General features: G+C 41.3%; 1 protein-coding gene across 1 annotated transcript in view; it reads right to left on the bottom strand.

The window, feature by feature from the left end:
• Positions 1-17,635: 17,635 nt before the first annotated feature.
• LOC106577618 (uncharacterized) overlaps positions 17,636-22,700 on the bottom strand; it is a 71,387-nt gene continuing 66,322 nt past the window's right edge. The window contains exon 5 of the mRNA XM_082965120.1: positions 17,636-21,755. Within this exon, the coding sequence (XP_082821246.1) occupies positions 20,925-21,755 (831 nt within the window). The 3' untranslated portion in view covers positions 17,636-20,924. The remainder of the gene's footprint in view (positions 21,756-22,700) is intronic.

The following is a 22,700-nucleotide window of genomic DNA, read 5'->3' as shown; positions in this document are numbered from 1 at the left end:
ATGAATTTGAGAGTGGTCATATTTCTCCAGACCCATCGCTCAGCGCTTTACAAATACCGAAGTGAGGTTCCCGCTTTGTTATTGTGTCATATGCAGATTGCACCTTTTAAATAACCAAGTTACAAATGCTTTGATATAATCTTTCAAACGTTTAGGAGACATGACCCGGAAGTAAAACTGAAGGGGCGGGTACTTTCACAGGGTATTACATCTGCCCAAAGATTCAGGATGTTCAGGGTGTATTGAACAACATTCACAGTTCTTCAATACATCTATACTAGTCTATCCAACTTAAAAGAAGCAATTCCCAAACCGTCCATAACAAAGCCATCACCTACAGAGAGATGAACCTGGAGGAGAGTCCCCTAAGCAAGCTGGTCCTGGGGCTCTGTTCACAAACACACCCCACAGAGCCCCAGGGCAGCAACACAATTAGACCCAACCAAAAATAGAATTATTTGACACATTGGAAAGAATTAACAAAAAAACAGAGCGAAATACCTGACCGCTGTGACGGACTCAAACTTAAGGAAAGCCGTAGGTAGACCTGACTCTCAAGAGAAGACAGGCTATGTGCACACTGCCCACAAAATGAGGTGGGAACTGAGCAGCACTTCCTAACCTCCTGCCAAATGTATGACCAAATTAGAGACAAATATTTCCCTCAGATTACACAGATCCACAAAGAATTCGAAAACAAACCCAATTTTGATAAACTCCCATATCTACCATGTGAAATGCCACAGTGTGCCATCACAGCAGAAAGATTTGTGACCTGGTCCCATAAGAAAAGGGCAACCAGTGATAAACAAACACCCTTGTAAATACAACCCATATTTATGTTTCTTTATTTTCCCTTTTGAACTTTAATTATTTGCACATTGTTACAAAACTGTATATAGACATAATATGACATTTGAAATGTCTTTATTCTTTTGGAACTTCTGTGAGTGTAAGGTTTACTGTTCATTTTTATTGTTTATTTCCCTTTTGTTTATTATCTACAGTTGAAGTTGGAAGTTTACATACACTTAGGTTGGAGTCATTAAAACCTCTTTGGGATAGGCGTACCGCTAGCATTAAAACTCGTTTTTCAACCACTCCACAAATTTCTTGTTAACAAACTATAGTTTTGGCAAGTCGGTTAGGGCATGTACTTTGTGCATGACACAAGTAATTTTTCCAACAATTGTTTACAGACAGTTTATTTCACTTATAATTCACTATATCACAATTCCAGTGGGTCAGAAGTTTACATACACTAAGTTGACTGTGCCTTTAAACAGCTTGGAAAATTCAAGAAAATTATGTCATGGCTTTAGAAGCTTCTGATAGGCTAATTGACATCATTTGAGTCAATTGGAGGTGTACCTGTGGATGTATTTCTAGGCCTACCTTCAAACTCAGTGCCTCTTTGCCTGACATCATTGGAAAACCAAAAGAAATCAACCAAAACCTCAGAAATAAAATTGTAGAACTCCACAAAGTCTGGTTCATCCTTGGGAGCAATTTCCAAACACCTGAAGGTACCACGTTCATCTGTACAAACATAAATTCGCAAGTAAAAACACCATGGGACCATGCAGCCGTCATACCGCTCAGGAAGGAGACGCGTTCTGTCTCCTAGAGATGAACGTACATTGGTTCGAAAAGTGCAAATCAATCCCAGAACAACAGCAAAGGACCTTGTGAAGTTGCTGGAGGAAACAGGTAGAAAAGTATCTATATCCACAGTAAAACGAGTCCTATATCGACATAACCTGAAAGGCCGCTCAGAAAGGAAGAAGCCACTGCTCCAAAACCGCCATAAAAAAGCCAGACTATGGTTTGCAACTGTACATGGGGACAAAGATCGTACATTTTGGAGAATTGTTCTCTGGTCTGATGAAACAAAAATAGAACTGTTTGGCTATCGTTATGTTCGGAGGAAAAAGGGGGATGCTTGCAAGCCGAAGAACACCATCCCAACCGTGAAGCATGGGGGTGGCAGCATCATGTTGTGGGGGTGCTTTGCTGCAGGAGGGACTGGTGCACTTCACAAAATAGATGGCATAATGAAGGAGGAAAATTATGTGGATATATTGAAGCAACATCTCAAGACATCAGTCAGGAAGTTAAAGCTTGGTCGCAAATGGGTCTTCCAAATGGACATTGACCCCAAGCATACTTCCAAAGATGTGGCAAAATGTCTTAAGGACAACAAAGTCAAGGTATTGCAGTGGCCATCACAAAGCCCTGACCTCAATCCTTTAGAAGATTTGTGGGCAGAACTGAAAAAGCGTGTGTGAGCAAGGAGGCCTACAAACCTGACTCAGTTACACCAGCTCTGTCAGGAGGAATGGCCCAAAATTCACCCAACTTATTGTGGGAAGCTTGTGGAAGGCTACCCGAAATGTTTGACCCAGTTAAACAATTTAAAGGCAATGGTACCAAATACTAATTGAGTATATGTAAACTTCTGACCCACTGGGAATGTGATGAAAGAAATAAAAGCTTAAATAAATCATTCTCTCTACTATTATTCTGACATTTCACATTCTTAAAATAAAGTGGTGATCCTAACTGACCTAAGACAGGGAATATTTACTCTGATTAAATGTCAGGAATTGTGAAAAACTGAGTTTAAATGTATTTGGCTAAGGTGTATGTAAACTTACGACTTCAACTGTACTTTACTTGCTTTGGCAATGATCCTGATCTCTCTTTTGAAGAACATATCAAGACTGTTTCAAGGACAGCTTTTTACAATCTACGTAACATTGCAAAAATCAGAAACTTTCTGTCCAAAAATGACGCAGAAAAATGTATCCATGCTTTTGTTACTTCTAGGCTGGACTACTGCAATGCTCTACTTTCCGGCTACCCGGATAAAGCACTAAATAAACTTCAGTTAGTGCTAAATACGGCTGCTAGAATCCTGACTAGAACCAAAAATGTTGATCATATTACTCCAGTGCTAGCCTCCCTACACTGGCTTCCTGTTAAGGCAAGGGCTGATTTCAAGGTTTTACTGCTAACCTACAAAGCATTCCTCCTACCTATCTTTCCGATTTGGTCCTGCCGTACATACCTACACGTACGCTACGGTCACAAGACGCAGGCCTCCTAATTGTCCGTAGAATTTCTAAGCAAACAGCTGGAGGTAGGGCTTTCTCCTATAGAGCTCCATTTTTATGGAATGGTCTGCCTACCCATGTGAGATACGCAGACTCAGTCTCAACCTTTAAGTCTTTACTGAAGACTTATCTCTTCAGTAGGTCCTATGATTAAGTATAGTCTGGCCCAGGAGTGTGAAGGTGAACGGAAAGGCTGGAGCAACGAACCGCCCTTGCTGTCTCTGCCTTGCCGGTTCCCCTCTTTCCACTGGGATTCTCTGCCTCTAACCCTATTACAGGGGCTGAGTCATTGGCGTACTGGTGTTCTTCCATGCCGTCCATGGGAGGGGTGCGTCACTTGAGTGGGCTGAGTCACTGACGTGGTCTTCCTGTCTGGGTTGGCGCCCCCCGCTTGGGTTGTGCCGTGGCGGAGATCTTTGTGGGCTATACTCGGCCTTGTCTTAGGACGGTAAGTTGGTGGTTGGAGACATCCCTCTAGTGGTGTGGGGGCTGTGCTTTGGCAAAGTGGGTGGGGTTATATCCTGCCTGTTTGGCCCTGTCCGGGGGTTTCTTCGGATAGGGCCACAGTGTCTCCTGATCCCTCCTGTCTCAGCCTCCAGTATTTATGCTGCAGTAGTTTATGTGTCGGGGGGCTAGGGTCAGTCTGTTACATCTGGAGTATTTCTCTTGTCTTATCCGGTGTCCTGTGTGAATTTAAATATGCTCTCTCTAATTCTCTCTTTCTCTTTCTTTCTTTCTCTCGGAGGACCTGAGCCCTAGGACCATGCCTCAGGACTACCTGGCATGATGACTCCTTGCTGTCCCCAGTCCACCTGGCCGTGCTGCTGCTCCAGTTTCAACTGTTCTGCCTGCGGCTATGGAACACTGACCTGTTCACCGGACTTGCTTGTTGCACCCTCGACAACTACTATGATGATTATTATTTGACCATGCTGGTCATTTATGAACATTTTAACATCTTGACCATGTTCTGTTATAATATCCACCCGGCACAGCCAGAAGAGGACTGGCCACCCCTCATAGCCTGGTTCCTCTCTAGGTTTCTTCCTAGGTTTTTGGCCTTTCTAGGGAGTTTTTCCTAGGGAGTTTTTCCTAGCCACCATGCTTCTTTCACATGCATTGCTTGCTGTTTGGGGTTTTAGGCTGGGTTTCTGTACAGCACTTTGAGATATCAGCTGATGTACGAAGGGCTATATAAATAAATTTGATTTGATTTGATATGTTTTCCATGCCAATAAAACCCTTAAATTGAAATGGTTCCAATCATTTTCCCACCATATATTTTTCCCATACAGGACTTTAGAAACACTTCAAATAAGGGCTGTGTTTCATGTAGGCTTACCTTGCCGTAACATTTTGATAAATGTGTAAATCTCTTCTGGACAAGGTGACTTTTATCTATATATTAACCGAAAAATACATGTTAATTAGCTGCTAATTTGGCTATCATACAGAACTAGAAATGCCTGTCTCATGCTTCCCGTCACTCACCAAGGCCATGATTATCTGGACGAGACTGCCGAATCGAGGCAGTTAAGAATCTCTCGATTAACTATTTAATAGTAGCTAAATGTAGTAAATAATAAATTGGCTAAATGTGTTTAAATTGACAATTATGTGAACTGCCTTGGGAAAGTTTAACATTTACACAATACCTGTAATCTAGCTAGCTCATGGTTAGCTATCTAGTTAGCAACATTAGCCTTGCTAGGTGGCTACATGAGCTGTCTATTTGTCTATCCATTTAAATGCATGAAAAATTCATAAAAACAAGTTTATCTTTCTTTGGCTTTTATAAACCAACTATCTAGCTTGCTAGTTAACTAGCTAGCTAACTTAGATGGTGAAGCTAGGCATTCTTGATAATGTTTGTTTGTGTCTGTGGCTGAGGGGTGAATAGCCTACTTCAAGTAGCCTACTCCAGTACTTGACTTGTAGCTAACCTAGCTAGCTGCATTATTTTGGTCTGGCTTTTTGAGGGGTTTCAGAAATGGCCTGATTTAGTATCTCTTCAGTCAACAGTGTACTTACTTTACTGCAGGAAGACATTGATCTGCTTGCTGTTAGCCTCTGGACAGCAGATCATTAGTATAGCCACTAAGCAAGGTTATGTAACCGTATTTATTCCTACTTGCTATGGTGGGTTTTAAATGAATTGGTATTCACACATTTGTTTTTCCAGGTAGAATTACTGTCATGTTATTGATACCAAATTGCAAACCTTATTTCTACCTTCTCTACTCCAGAAGCAATGGATGTGCCTGAGTCTTATCACCTCTCAACTAGGTATGCTGTTTCAACCTTCAACAATACTCCTGCTTTGGTCTGTTTCAGTCATTGAAGGAAGTCCTGAAGAGCAGGCGTGCGTGAAGGGCTCAGCCTAGCTCTAACACCCAACTTAAATAATCAACATAACGAATCACGGTGATAGGCTATGATTTGTTATCAGGTAGGAGCTGGGCTGGAACAAAAGCGTATACACACTCCTGCCATTCAGATCTGTAGATGTCCACCATTGTAAGTAATTATTCTGTACTATGGGTACAATTGGTGGGGGGGAGGTTAATTTAGATGGTATTGGTATATAACGCATGCTTCACTCTTTAGTTGAAGTTTACTTTGTTGACTGATGCCAAGGCGGCGGATGCTTAGAAGGGAGCAGCTGCAGACCAGAAGACTGCAGCCAAGGCAGTGCCGGTCCACACCTGCCCTGTCTGTCGGGTGAGTAGTATTGGTCTGTACTCTATGTGTAGGCTATTGTACTGGCCTGTGTGATACAGTCTTTCATATGTGTAGTAGGTTGTTGCATCGTATTGCTTAGCTTATCATTTGTGTCAACTTTGAATTCAATATAAGCCACAGATTAACTTCCTCCATTTTGTAATTGATCTTTACAGACGCAAACCCAAAAACATTCAAGCAGCACTTTGAATTCAAGCATCCCAAGTCTCCAATGGTCCCAGTACTGGTTGATGTGCAGGCCTAAGTGACAAAACACACTCAAATGGACCTACAGCTGGGGTAAGACTATTCCATCATTCACACACAGTGTAAACCACCATGTTGTCAACAAAATACTGTTGTCATTGCTTAAATTCTATTGTGTATGACTCAATTTATGGAAATGCTGTGATCGCTCATCGTCTTTAAAGTTGTGATTCACAGACACACGATGACCACGATTTTAATGCTGCAACTGATAGGGAATGACGGCGAGGAACACACGCCGAGACCCCGAGTATGACTGGACATGGAATGGATATTTGAGACAATAACCTAAAAGGGGTGAAGAAGCACACCAGCACCCCATTTTATGTTTAATCCATGGCCAACCATCCCTCTAGCTACTTCTTATTCCACACTATTTTATGCCCCGTGGTCCCTCAACTTTGGACACTTTGGAACCTACACTTATTTTCCCTATGCTGCTTCCTTCACTTTTGATCACTTCTAGACTGAGTAACACATTTAAAAGTGTTGTGGTGTACTGTTTTTGCCACCTTTTTTTCACCTGTGTAATGATGTCCTCCTGCTGCATATTCTGGGGTTCAGACTGAATGCAGTGTTAAATGTGCTGCTCACAATTGACAGCAGCAACATGGAATTTTTTTAATTGACAAGAAGGATGTTGATATACAGTGCCTTCAGAAAGTAATTACACCCCTTGACTTTTTCCACATGTTGTGTTACAGCCTGAATTAAAATGGATTTAATTTAGATTTCTTTTGTCACTGGCCTACACACAATACCCCATAACGTCAAAGCAGAATTATGTTTATCATAATTGTATTAATTAAAAATAAAAAGCTGAAATGTCATGAGTCAATAAGTATTCAACCCCTTTGTTAAGGCAAGCCTAAATCGGTTCAGTTATAGAAATGTACTTAAGTTACATAAGAAGTTGAATGGTCTTGAATGACTATCTCATCTCTGTACCCCACACATACAATTATCTGTAATGTCCCTCGGTCGAGCTTTGAATTTCAACCACAGATTCAAGCACAAAGACCAGGGAGGTTTTCCAATGCCTCACAAAGAAGGGCACCTATTGGTAGATTGGTAAAAAATTAAGAATAAAGCAGAATTTGAATATCCCTTTGAGCATGGTGAAGTTATTAGTTACACTTTGAATGGTGTATCAATACACCTAGTCACTATAAAGATACAAGCGTCCTTCCTAACTCAGTTGCCAGAATTTAGTTTATTAGGATCCCCATTAGCTACTTCACATGCAGAAACTACTCTTCCTTTGGTCCACATAAAGAGTACAAATACATGGCAAAGTACCCAACATTAATAGAAAATAACAACATAAGATATTACATTAAATTAATTAAATAAGTGTTATATATATAAAAGACACCAAGAGACATCAGATATGTTATTTACACACTTCATATACAGTGCATTCGGAAAGTATTCAGAGCCCTTTACTTTTTCCACATTTTGTTATGTTACAGCCTTATTCTAAAATGGATGAAAAAATATATATCCTCATCAATCTACAAACAATACCCCATAATGATGCAAAAAAATGGTTTTTAGAAAGCAAATTGAAAAACTGAAATATCACATTTACATAAGTATTCAGACCCTTTCCTCGAAGCACCAATTACAGCCTTGAGTCTTCTTGGGTATGACACTACAAGCTTGGCACACCTGTATTAGGGGAGCTTCTCCCATCTCTGCAGATCCTCTAAAGCTCTCTCAGGTTGGCTGGGGAGCATAACTGCACAGCTATTTTCAGGTCTCTACAGAGATGTTTAATCGGGTTCAAGTCTGGGCTCTGGCTGGGCCACCCAAGGACATTCAGAGACCTGACTAGTCTCCCAGTCCCTGTCGCTGAAAAACATGCTTCACTGTAAAGATAGTTCCAGGTTTCCTCCAGACTTGACACTTGGCATTCAGGCCAAAGAGTTCAATCTTGGTTTCATCAAGCCAGAGAATCTTGTTTCTCATGGTCTGAGAGTCCTTTAGGTGCCTTTTGGCAAACGCCAAGCAGGCTGTCATGTGCCTTTCACTGAGGAGTGGCTTCCGTCTGGTCACTCTACCATAAAGGCCTGATTGGTGGAGTGCTGCAGAGATGGTCGTCCTTCTGGAAATTTCTCCCATTTCCACAGAGGAACACTGGAGCGCTGTCAGAGTGACTATCGGATTCTTGGTCACCTCCCTGACCAAGGCCCTTCTCCCCCAATTGCGCAGTTTGGCCAGGCGGCCAGCTCTAGGAAGAGTCTTGGTGGTTCCAAACGTCTTCCTTTTAAGAATGATGGAAGCCACTGTGTTCTTGGGGACCTTCAATGCTGCAGAAATGTTTTGGTACCCTTCCCCAGATCTGTGCCACAACACACAGCTCTATGGGCAATTCCTTCAACCTCATGGCTTGGTTTTTGCTCTGACATGCGCTGTCAACTGTGGGACCTTATATAGACAGGTGTGTGCCTTTCCAAATCATGTCCAATCAATTGAATTTATCACAGGTAGACTCCAATGAAGTTGTAGAAACATTTTTAAGGATGGATCAATGGAAACAGGATGCACCTGAGCTCAATTTCGAGTCTCATAGCAAAGGGTCTGAATACTTATGTAAATAAGGCATTTCTGCAAAAATTTAGAATAACCTGTTTTCGCTTTGTCATTATTGGTATTGTGTGTAGATTGAGGGATTAAAAAAAAAATCCATTTTAGAATATGGATGTATAGGGCCTCCCGAGTTGCGCAGTGGTCTAAGGCACTGCATTGCAGTGCTTGAGGCCTCACTACAGACCCAGGTTCGAATCCAGGCTGTGTCACAACCAGCCATGACCGGGAGTCCCATAGAGCGGCGCACAATTGACCCAATGTCGTCCGGGTTAGGGGAGGGTATGGCCGGGGGGGCTTTAGTTGGCTCATCGTGCTCTAGTGACTCCTTGTGGTGGGCCGGGCACCTGCAGGCTGACTTCGGTCGTCAGTTGAGCGGTGTTTCCTCCAACACATTGGTTCGGCTGGCTTCTGGGTTAAGCGGGCGGGTGTTAAGGAGTGCGGTTTCGCGTGACTCGACCTTCGCCTCTCCTGAGCCCGTTGTGGAGTTGCAGCGATGAAACAAGTTGGTAATTGGATATGATGAAATTGGGGAGAAATAGGGGGGTAAAATACAATACAAAAAAATATAAGAATAAGGCTGTAATGTAACAAAATGTGGAAAAGGGAAGGGGTCTGAATACTTTCTGAATGCACTGTATACAACCGCTCAGGGATTTCACCATGAGGCCAATGGTGACATTAAAACAGTTAGAGTTTAATGACTGTGATAGGAGAAGTCTTCCCTGTGGCTCAGTTGGTAGAGCATGGTGTTTGCAACGCCAGCATGGTGTGTGCAACGCCAGGGTTGTGGGTTCGATTCCCACGGGGGTAGTACAATAAAAAATGCATGAAATGAAATGTATGTATTCACTGCTGTAAGTCACTCTGGATAAGAGTGTCTGCTAAATGACTAAAATGTAAATAGGAGAAAATGGAGGATGGATCAACAACATATTAGTTACTCCACAATACTAACCTATACTGAACAATAATTTAAATGCAACATGTAAAGTGCTGATTTCATGAGCTAAAATAAAAGATCCCAGATTGTTTCCATACACACTAAAAGCTTATTTCTCTCAAATATTAGTGAGAATTTCTCCTTTGCCAAGATTATCTAGCCACCTGACATGTGTGGCATATCAAGAAGCTGATTTAACAGCATGATCATTACACAGGTGCATCTTGTGCTGGGGACAATAAAAGGCCACTCTAAAATGTGCAGTTTTGTCACAACACAATGGCACAGATAGGTTTTGAGGCAGCGTGCAATTGGCATACTGACTGCAGGAATGTCCAACAGATTGGTTTCCAGAGAGTTGAATGTTAATTTCTCTACCATAAGCCACCTCCAACCATGTTTTAGAGAAATTGGCAGTACGTCCAACCGACCTTACAATCGCAGACCCCATTTTACCATAGCAGCCCAGTACCTCCACATTCTGCTTCTTCACCTGTGGGATCATCTGAGCAGGTGCTGAGTAGTATTGCTGTCTGTAATAAAGCCGTTTTGTGGGGAAAAACTCATTCTGATTGGCTGGCCCTGGCTCCCCAGTGGGTGAGCCTGGCTCCCAAGTGGTGAGCCTATGCCGCCTCAGGCCCACCTGCATCCTTGCCCAGTCATGTGAAATCGATAGATTAGTGCCTAATGAATTCATTTAAATTGACTGATTTCCTTTAATGAACAATAACTCAGTAAAATCTTTGAAATTGTTGCGTGTTGCGTTTATATTTTTGTTCAGTATAATTGACAGCGTGAAAAGAAGGAAGCATGTACAGAATAAAAATATTCCAAAACATGCATCCTGTTTGCAACAAGGCACTAATGTAAAACTGCAAAAAAAAGTGGCAAAGCAATTCACATTTTGTACTGAATACAAGGTGTTATGTTTGGGGAAAATACAATACAACACATTACTGAGTACCCCTCTCCATATGTTCAAGCATAGTGGTGATTGCATCATGTTATGGGTATGCTTGTAATCGGTAAGGACTGGGGAGTTTTTTCAGGATAAAAAAGAAATGGAATGGAGCTAAGCAAAGGCAAAATTATAAAGGAAAACATGGTTCAGTCTGCTTTCCACCAGACACTTGGAGATGAATTCACCTTTCAGTAGGACAATAACCTAAAATACAAGGCCAAATCTACACTGGAGAAGTTTACCAAGAAGATAGTGAATGTTCCTGAATGGCCGAGTTACAGTTTTGACTTAAATCTGCTTGAAAATACATGGCAAGACCTGAAAATGGTTGTCTAGCAATGATCAACAACCAATTTGACAGAGCTTGAAGAATTTTGAAACAAATAATGGGAAAATGTTGCACAGTCCAGGTGTGGAAAGCTCTTCAAGACTTACCCAGAGAGACTCAGCTGTAATCACTGCCAAACTGCCTTCTACAAAGTACTGACTCAGGGGTGTGAATACGTACAGTATGTAAATGTAGATAATTCTGTATTTCATTTCCAATAAATTTGAGAATTTCTAAAAACGTTTTCACTTTGTCGTTATGGGGTATTGTGTGTAGATGGGTGATTTAAAAAAAATACATTTAATACATTTTGAATTCAGGCTGTAAAACAACAAAATGTGGAATAAGTCAAGGGGAATGAATACTTTGACGGCATGCCTTCATTTAGGCATGCCTTCCTTTTTTTAAGTCTTAAGTGTGTTTCTCATTCTGCTGGAAAAAAACCTCACAATATGCTGTTTTACATTTTGTGTTATTTGTGCTGGTCTAATTCCTAAAATGGAAACGCGGAAGAATCTGTGAGCTCTCGCGTAGTAATAATAGTTAATAGGGTACTCTTCAATTTGATGAATAAAAAATATATGAAGGCATATGTACGCATTGTTTATTATTTTGATTTCTTTGAAACAATGTAGTTGTTGCAGTTCAGGTGTTTGACGGGTGACTAAGTGCATTCTTTTTTTTTTTTTTTACTTTTACCCCTTTTTCTCCTCAATTGGTAGTTACAGTTTTGTCCCATCGCTGAAACTCCCCAACGGACTCGGGAGAGGCGAAGGTCGAGAGTCATGCATCCTCTGAAACACAACCCTGCCAAGCCACACTGTTCTCTTAACCCGGAAGCCAGCCGCACCAATGTGTCGGAGGAAACACCGTCCAGCTGGCGACCGTGGTCAGCTTGCAGGCACACGGCCCGCCACAAGGAGTCGCTAGGGCACGATGGGACAAGAAAATCCCGGCCGGCCAAACCCTCCTCTGACCCGGACGATGCTGGTCCAATTGTGCACCACCTCATGGGTCTTCCGGTCACGGCCAGCTGTGACACAGCCTGGGATCGAACCCGGGTCTGAAGTGACACCTCAAGCACTGCGATGCAGTGCCTTAGACCACTACACCACTCAGGAGGCCGACTAGGTGCATTTTTGTCAAATAAATATCCTTATTCATTCATGATTATGGATACATTCTGCAATTAGTTATTCTGGCTTTGAATCTGCAACAGAACATGTCAGCAATTTAGTTCTGAATTGCTTTGATACAGCAGTGCAGTGCATTCGGATATCATGAATTGAAAATAGATTTAATCTCGTTCATGTAGCTGGCAGAAGTGATAAGGGATTAAATATAGACCTCAAGAGGAACTGGTACAATAAGGGTATGTTGCTAATATCATCATCTAGGTAGATAGCTAGCTTCGCAAAAAACTTGCCTAGTATTCATGCCACTTTGTAAATATCTGACTGCTACTAGGATAGTATTTGGTACTATCAAATGCATAAATAAGACAACAAATATTAGTTAAATAAAATATGGAACAGTAAGTGAAAATGTTCAATATATATTTAATTTTGAGTCAAGGTAGCTAGTAGCTAGCTAGCTGACAGCAAAGGTGTCAGCTAGAGATGACATGCAGGAGCTTGCATGGATTTGTAGTTGTGCATGTCTACTTTGATGCTAATTAGCATTTTTGAATCTGAGTAAATTGAGCCAAATTTATTAGTAAATGTCACCTTGTCCGAGAGGTTTACACGGTTATCAAAAAGTCATGGCAGGGAAAGCTTACATGAAACACAGTACTTGTTTGAAGTGATTCTAAAATCCCCTATGGGAAAAATGAAGGGTTTAAAAGTGATTGGAACCATTTCCGTGTTTGGCCTCTAGGTTTTATGGGTATTATGACTTGCCCACAGTGGTGCTTTATGGATATATAGCGTATGACTTGGAGTGACTAAACAAGCACAGAGCTGCACACATACGTTAGGAATACATCCATGTGTTGCTATCTGACAAACAGAAGTCAAAGGGTTCATGTGGGGGACACTCAGTCGGACTCTCTTTACTATAACATTGGGGTCCCACAAGGGTCAATATTAGGTCCCCTTCTGTTTGCAATCTATATAAATGATCTCCCACTTGCTTGCCCACAAGTTAACATGCAGACGATACAGTTCTGTATGTACACAAAAAAAAGAATAGACAACTAGTTGTTAACAAGTAAACTGAAGCTATGGTACATGTTTCTAAATGGATGACTAATTATTGCCTGCATTTAAATATCGACAAGACTGTTTGTAAGTACTTCTCTAAGAAATCCATTGATTCTTCCCAACGAGCTGTTCTTGTTAATGGAGAGAATCTGAAAGTTGTGTCTAACTTCATGTATCTCTGCATTATCTCTGCATTATTTTGGACTCCAACTTGACATTTTAGAAACATGTGAAGAAGGTGGTTAACACGGTCAAGTTTGGATTGTCCAACTTTAGGTTTATAAGACCTTTCCTTCCTCTGGAGGCCGCCAAACTATATATACATGCTATGATTTTCTCACATCTGAGATATTGCCTCACATGCTAGCTTTAAGCAGTATGCACAGTTGAAGTCAGAAGTTTACATACACCTTAGCCAAATACATTTAAACTCAGTTTTTCACAATTCCTGACATTTAATCCTAGTAAAAATTCCCTGTCTTAGGTCAGTTAGGATCACCACTGTATTTTAAGAATGTGAAATGTCAGAATAATAGTAGAGAGAATTATTTATTTCAGCTTTTCTTTCTTTCATCACATTCGCAGCGAATCAGAAGTTTACATACACTCAATTAGTATTCGGTAGCATTGCCTTTAAATTGTTTCGGGTAGCCTTCCACAAGCTTTCCACAATAAATTGGGTGAATTTTGGCCCATTCCTCCTGACAGAGCTGGTATAACTGAGTCAGGGTGCTAGGCATCCTTGCTCGCACACGCTTTTTCAGTTCTGCCTACACATTTTCTATAGGATTGAGGTCAGGGCTTTGTGATGGCCACTCCAATACCTTGACTTTGTTGTCCTTAAGCCATTTTGCCACAACTTTGGAAGTATGCTTGGGGTCATTCTCCATTTGGAAGACCCATTTCCGACCAAGCTTTAACTTCCTGACTGGTCTTGAGATGTTGCTTCAATATATTGTGGCAGACGAGGGGGTTTGGTCAAAACGTTTACGCAGATCAGACACGGACAGAGTAGGATTAGCTCGGTTTCAAGGGTGTTTATTTGAATAACAAACCAAAAGAAAACAATAGGTCTCCCCCATGAGACCCTCTCCAGGATACCGTCTTGCTGTATCCTGTGGGGAACAAAAACTGAGCTTCCTCCTTTTATCTCTGGAAGCGTCCTCAACTATATAGGAGTAACCTTTCTTCCTTCAGTCCCTTCTCTCCCTTCTCTCAGCTGGTGAGCAATCAGCCCTTGATTACTCACAAACAACAATCAGCCCCAATTAGTCCTGGCCGTCGAGACCTGGCACATCCAGCAGAGAGAGCCATCGCCTTGTGATGTAGACTCCATCTGTCAACAGGCCTCGACGAGTCTCCCCCTGGTGGCTGACCTGCTGTACGTCACAATATCCACATAATTTTCCCTCCTCATGTGCCATCTATTTTGTGAAGTGCACCAGTCTCACCTGCAGCAAAGCACCCCCACAACATGATGCTGCAACCCTCGTGCTTCATGGTTGGGATGGTGTTCTTCGGCTTGCAAGCCTCCCACTTTTTCCTCCAAACATAACGATGGTCATTATGTCCAAACAGTTCTATCTTTGTTTCATCAGACCATGGTGTTTATACTTGCGTACTATTGTTTGTACAGATGAACGTGGTACCTTCAGGCATTTGGAAATTTCTGAGGTTTTGGCTGATTTCTTTTGGTTGTCCAATGATGTCAAGCAAAGAGGCACTGGAGTTGGAAGGTAGGCCTTGAAAAACATTAACAGGTACACCTCCAATTGACTCAATTTATGTCATTTAGCCTATCAGAAGCCTCTAAAGCCATGACATAATTTTCTTGAATTTTCCAAGCTGTTTAAAGGCACAGTCAACTTAGTGTATGTACATTTCTGACCCACTGGAATTGTGAATTATAAGTGAAATTATCTGTCTGTTAACAATTGTTGGGGAAATGACTTGTGTCAAGCACAAAGTAGATGTTCTAACCGACTTGCCAAAACTATAGTTTGTGAACAAGAACTTTGTGGAGTGGTTGAAAAATGAGTTTAAATGACTCCAACCTAAGTGTATGTAAACTTCCAACTTCAACTGTAGATGGAAGCCTTGTCTTTAAGATCCTACATGGTCTTGCCCCTCCACCCCTATGCCGGCACATCATGCTCAAGGAAAGCACCTCCAGGATAGCAAGGGCAGTAACTAGAGGGGATTGCGTTGTCCCTTTTCGACACAGTAAAATCGGTTAATCGGCCTTCTCTGTTAGAGGTACAATATACTGGAATGCAATGCCCATGGACTTCAGAAGCTACTCTGATTATTGTATTTTTACATTTAAATTGAAAACATGGCTCAAATGTATTCAAACCTGTACACATGAGCTATCTGTGGTTCCTCATATGTAAGACGACATTTGATGATGTCGTTGTTGTTAGAATTATATATTATTGGATGCAATGTTTTTGTATTTTGTATTGTTTTAGTGAGTATTTGTATAGTGGTTGTGTAAAGGCCGTTCGTTACCTGCCCAGGGACAAAGGGTGCGAATTAGCTTTTGGCAAACCCTGGCACATTGTCATAGATGTTGCATTCTTGTAATATTGATGTTGATTAATGTGCATTGTCCCCTATTAATAAATAAATGGTCTACCAGTAGCACAGAAACAACGATGTAGTGACTACATTAAAATATTTGATGATATCTAGATGACAACTGGAATTAATTGAAATAGAGTAGCTTAGAAACCAATGTTGTCTCAGAACATTTTGTATTATTCTGTCTGTAAATCTGAGACACTCCATTTAGTATGATATGTAACATTTCATATGGGATGTATTAATTTATGGATGTCCATCATCCATTTCATATGATATGTTATGAATTACAAGTTGTATGATATGTTACGAATGACAATTCATACAATATGTTACGAATTACAATTCGTAGAAAATATGTTATGAATTTGCAAAACGTACAATATGTACCGAATTTGCTAAACATATGATATGTTACGAATCCCAATTTGTTTTGGCTGATGTTAGCTAGGTGGCTAGTGCTAATGTTAGCTAGATCTATGGGTTAGGGGAAGGGTTAGCTAACATACAAAGTAGCTAAAAAGTCATTTATTTTTAATACATTTTTCTAAATGTTTTTATTTAACCTTTATTTAACTAGGCAAGTCAGTTAAGAACAAATTCTTATTTACAATGACGGCCTACACCGGCCAAACCCAGACGACGCTGGGCCAATTGTGCGCCGCCCTATGGGACTCCCAATCACAGCCGGTTGTGATACAGCCAATTAGTTGCTAATTAGCTAAAATGCAAACGTTGTCTGTGATGATTCAAACACACAACCTTTGGGATGCTAGATATTATATGCACACTGCGTTATACACCCACCCATCCACCCCAACCAACCAGCCTCCTTTTTTTTGCCTTCTTAAGAAACCTATCTCAGTTGCCACCAACCTTTTCTGAATCAAGATCACTTTAAGACAAAATGCAAGCAGAGATCTGCCTCTCAGTTTTTTTTTAAACATTTAAACACTTAAATAACATAAGCCTATGCAACATTAACCAATTAAAAACAGTTCTGTAGCGATGTGGTTTGTGCAGTAGGCTATAGGCCCAATACATTATCACTGCATATTGTCTATGCTTGAATTGCCCTGCCAATGTTGTTCTTCTCATATCATTTTGAAATTATATTTTTTTTAAGTGTAGGTATATCATCATAGATAATTTGTAGTATTACTTGTGAGGCACAGCTGAGTGAGCATAATAGTTAGTTTAATTTGATGGCCTGCATCTGATGGTCAGTCTGAGGGGAGGGAGGGAGCAGCAGTGAGGCTACCTCTCACCTGACTCATCGTCCTTTCGCTCTCCCTCCTCCCTGTACTGAGAAAAGGGGACACAGTCTTCCAGCTGATGGCAAAACTCTAAACTAAAATAGACAAAATCCGTTAATAATAACGCAAGCTTATCGGAACACTTTGCTATAGTCATTCAGTGCGGCTGCTGTGTTGGTTGTAGCGTGAGTGGAAGGAGGGAGAACACACATTTTATGACTTATAAAAGGGTTGAACAGTGTTGACAGTGCTGAATAAGAACTTAGTCATGAACTTACTCATGAAAACAGCAGCTCTTTGCTATATTCCTTGAGTCTCTTTCTAGTCATGGTTTTCAAAGTTTTGAAATCAAACAGTATTAACTTTGCTGTGCGTTCTACCTTCAGACACATGAACTAGTCCTTCCCGGAGGTAGGACTGCTTAATCAAGCGCACCTACCACCAACAGTGCGAAACGAATACAATAAATAGGAACGCAAGGCTTTATCATTGAGTTTTTGGCGACCGGTTGGTGACCACTGTTCTATCTTATGCAAGCATATCAAAAGTAACATATCATACTAATTTGAGTGTCCCGAATTTGCGTTTAGTATGTTAAGTCTAGTCTATGAGACCAGGCTGCAGAAACATGTCAGTCCCACAACAACACAACGATACAAATACTTAGTCAGTAGGCCAATGCTTTTTTATTTTCCAAAATGCCTCATACAGCTCAGAATAGTAGCCTACTGAAATCAAATGAAGAAATCAAAATCAACGAAAAGTACACTTTGAACTTCGGAATTATACAGTTCAAACAGACATTAGCTAATTGTTTGGACATAAAGTGTTTGTGTAAAATAAACAAAAAAGAAAAAACACAAAAACATTACTATCACTCAAACATATCATTGCTGATGCCACAAATACAGTGGGCATCTAAAATCACATGACAGAGCGATATTAGTATTCACTCTGTGAGACAAGAATTTCAAATCTTGCAATAATAAGAGATGATACATAAACAATTTGATCCATCGCATTCACACATAAAATTGGTAGGCCTGCTATGAAAATGAATGAAAGAAATAAGCAACACAGACAAACGCATGTGATGTATCTCACAATTTCAACTTCATACACATCCATGACCAAATAATTAAAATACAATCATTCATTTTCTACTCTATTCTACATTATCTATTTGCTTGAAGCCTATTTCTCACCAGCCACAGACAACAGCAAATATCAAAGTCCAACAATATAATTTTCATCCCTCACTCTATTCTCTCTAATGTACCTGCTGTTAACACTGTTACATACCTGGAGATTATTTTTCCAGGTGCCCACAATGTAATCACTTGGGAAAATATCTTGCAGGAGAAAGAATGTCCTGTTAGATAAATTAGAAGCTTGATGCTCTCCCCTTCATTCCTTTTATCGTTCACTACTTTTGACCAGAGCCCCCGATCTACCCTGGTCAAATGTAGTGCACTATATAGGGAATAGGGTACCATTTGGGACACATCCCTTGTTCTCTGCCACATGTTCATCTAGTACATAAAAGGCAGCCAGCGAAAATAATGAATTAATCTCTCTGTCTAAACCTGTCTTCCCAACTTGCTGAGTTATAAATTTATCCATTTCCCAAGTTTTAAGCCTGGTTTAGACCCATAATGTGTCAGCAGTTTTTCTTCTCACTATGCAGTAAATGTTGAAATCTTGGCCTTAATATATTTATGTAAAGTCTTCTAAAGGACTTACCTAAATATTTATGATTTATATGGATGTTTGAGATGTGATTAATATCCCAGATCAGGATTCAGCCCTGTGTTCGTAGCTCCTTGCTCTGGATGTAAAATGGTTTACTTGGCTTTAATTGACTCCCTAAGCATTTCCCAGCATCATATTGACACATTTTGTTTGATAAGACATGCGAGTACACAAACACCACAAAAATCAGGATGCAAAGTAAATACATCCACAGTTGAACTTCAACATCATAAAACCATCAAGCTTGACCCTTTTTGTATCTAACGCCACCAACCACTATCATAGCACCTGTGTTATGCTGTGTGTTTCTCACAGCTTTAGTGTTCTATCAACTAATGCTATCGTACTAGGTTTTAGCTTGTCGACACACATTATTGTACTGCTCTGCAATTTCACACTGACCTTGGGTTGTGTTCATTGGTGAGAGCGGGTGATCTGTATGATGCACAGCAAACATAGCAGTTATAATTCCCACGGTATTCAAGGTCTTTGACACAAATATATACTGATCAAAAATACAAACGCAACATGCAACAATTTCAAAGATTTTACTGAGTTACTGTTCATATAAGGAATCAGTCAATTTAAATAAATTCATTAGGCCCTAATCTATGGATTTCACATGACTGGGAATACAAATATGCATCTGTTGGCCACTGATACAGTACTTTAAAAAAGGTAGGGGAGTGGATCAGAAAACCAGTTAGTATCTGGTGTGACCACCATTTGTCTTATGCAGGGAGACACATCTCCTTCCCATCAAGTTGATCAGGCAGTTGATTGTGGCCTGTGGAATATTGTACCACTCCACTTCAGTGGCTGTGCGAAATTTCTGGATATTGGCAGGAACTGGAACACGCTGCCGTACACATCAATCCAGAGCATCCAAAACATGCTCAATGGGTGACATGTCTGGTGAGTATGCAGGCCATGGAAGAACTCAAATTTTAAGCATCCAGGAATTGTGTACAAATCCTTGCATTATCATGCTGAAACATGAGGTGATGGCGGCGGATGAATGGCACAGCAATGGGCCTCAGGATCTCGTCACGGTATCTCTGTGCATTTACATTGCCATCGATAAAATGCAATTGTGTTCGTTGTCCGTAGCTTATGCCTGCCCATAACATAACCCCACCTCCACCATGGGGCACTCTGTTCACAACGTTGACATCAACAAACAACTCGCCTACACAACGCCATACACATGGTCTGCGGTTGTGAAGCCGGTTGGACGTACTGACAAATTCTCTAAAACGATGTTGGAGGTGGCTTATGGTAGAAAGATTAACATCAAATTATCTGGCAACAAATCTGATGGACATTCCTGCAGTCAGCATGCCAATTGCATGCTACATCAAAACTTGAGACATCTGTGGCATTGTGTTGTGAGCCAAAACTGCACATTTTCGAGTGGCCTTTTATTATCCCCAGCACAAGGTGCACCTGTGTAATAATCATGCTGTTTAATCAGCTTCTTGATATGCCACACCTGTCAGGTGGATGGATTATCTCAGCAAAGGAGAAATGCTCACTAAAATTTGAGAGAAATAATCTTTTGGTGCATATGGAACATAACTGGGATCTTTTATTTCAGCTCATTAAACATGGAACCAACACTTCACATGTTGCGTTTATATTTTTGTTCAGTATAAATGTCCATTCATTACTCTTATCCGTTCATTTTTATACATGACAATTACACATTCTGCCTTACAACATACTTTATGCCCATTACGTCCTCTAAAAAAATACTATTGATTTCACTTACTTTGAATGCCACTATCGCCTCACAGTGTTGGATGAAATGAAAGCCTCTGAAGCAAAAAGAAGGGTGGAATTGCACCGTCAATCACTCATTGATTTCTGTCCAATGAAAACTTAATAAAGTTAAACTCAATGGTGGCCCATTTGCTAAAATAGAACCATCATTGACAGTGTCCCCAATACCAAAACATTTACTGGCTTAATCTGTCTGGCATTTATGCGTACTCGAATGCAATGCAGCAGTCTGTCTCTCTCAACTAAATTCTGGTGTGGGAATGTCATCATCTGTATACTCCTAGCAGTATTCTCAGTGAAACCGAATAAGCAGATCTAAAACAAACCTCCCTCTTAAACCCTCTCCTGTACACATCACAAACTTAATAACTAGCCCCTCACTCTCCTCAATCAATGTGTTATCCCATTGTCCCAAGTATTATTTAATGGTGATATATATGGCCACAATTACCAGCTTCATCTGAATATCCTGGAGTTACTTTTTGTTCTTGTTCTTGTCTCCAGCTCCAGCTAGTGTTGTACACAGATCTGTAGCTCGGCTGCTGCTGGCCCCCCAGGGGCCTTCCGTACCCATGAATAGCCCCAGAGGGCCCGATGTTGGTCTCCGTCAGGGACCTCTGTGGCTGCCACTGTCTGGGCAGGGACCTGTAGCCAGTCGAACCGGCGGGGGCCGAGGCTATGCTCTTGGTCGGGGACAGGAACGGAGGCATAACTCTGCTGTAACTCCGACTCTGATCCTGGTTCTGACCCTGGTTCTGACCCTGGCTCTGACCCTGGCTCTGATCCTGGCTCTGACCCTTGCTCTGACCCTGGCTCTGATCCTGGCTCTGACCCTGGCTCTGACCCTGGCTCTTACCCCAGCTCTGTCTCTTGTTCCATCTCTGGTTCGGGTTCCATACCTCAGTCTTCCTGGGAGGATCGTAAGACACCCTAGCCTTCCACTCGGCAGGGGGTTCAGGGAGGAGCTTGCGCTGGGCAGCCGAGCGCACGTTGAAGGCGATGGCCTGCTGGAGGTTCTGGAAGGCGAAGGCCTCGTCAACCAGGCCCATGGGGTGGTGGGCTGCGGCCTCCCAGGGGGAAGGAGGCTTGTAACTCCTGTCCAGCCATGACGTCTGCTTTCCCGGGGGGGCCTGAGCAGACGAGGCCTGTACCAGGGGTTTGTATGAGGGAAAGCGGGATCCAGACGATGACCGGAGGCCCAGCGATGGTGCTTTGGCGGCGGGTGGGGACAGAGTGTAGCTCCGGCCAAACTCCTGGAAAAGGGACATTCAGACATGTTTACTTCAGACAGAGGCAGATTTTGATATTCTTGTCTGACTACTAACAAATAGCAGAGTTTAACTTTGAAAATGACTTCGACAAATTTTGAGAGCTTCCTTTGAGCATTTAAGACCCACATATAATCCAGTATGCCCTTCAGTCTCATGCAGCACAATAATGTGTAACTATAAAACTTATGTTAGGTCATCTTTTAAGTAATATTTTTGATGTGGTATACTATTATTATTAAATCGAGAATCTAACTAAAGCAATTAGATGTTTAACTAAAGCCTTAGTTATGTTATAAATCATTTGTTTGTGTTCTGTTGTGTAAATGGAAATAACACAGCATTAGCATCCTACATCATGTGAGGAGTATTTTGGTAATCAGAATCTTTTAGGAGTTAACATTCACGCTGCAATGTTCTAAAGGAAGAAAACTACCACAATCATATGATGCAACTTGATAGAGGACGACTACTCAAGGAGGCTACTTCACCATTTTGTATTGTCACAATTCCAACACCTAGCCGGTCTTTTGATTTCTCAGAACAATTGGCTTATGAATATCTGTTTCCAATGAAAGTCACATTTAGCTTATTTAAATTGGATCTGACTGGCTTTGTGGATTACATGCTTCACTTTTAAGGTATCTCAATGAGTCAGCAAATCTCCCCAAGGGCTGTTATCTTGTCCCTCTCGTTGTATCAAAGACCAGGGTCCTTTTAAGTCCCCATTAGAATGTCTGCACAGGCGGAGCAAATGTGTCGCGTAGGCAATGCTGGCAGCATCTCTTGTATGATCAAAACAGTCTTCCTGTAATTCAAACCGCTCAGAAGGGAGTGGGCTGCCATCTGGTGAATATGTGTAAGAACAGCCAATAAGATCAGCTCCTATAGAAACTTGTGACTCATAGGACAGCAAGAGAGTGAAGTCAA

The sequence above is a fragment of the Salmo salar genome, chromosome 18, assembly GCF_965601325.2.
Source record: "Salmo salar chromosome 18, fSalSal1, whole genome shotgun sequence".
NCBI classification, from domain to species: domain Eukaryota; kingdom Metazoa; phylum Chordata; class Actinopteri; order Salmoniformes; family Salmonidae; genus Salmo; species Salmo salar.
Note: the sequence above shows the minus strand (reverse complement) of the source record. Positions and strands in the feature narration are given on the sequence as shown.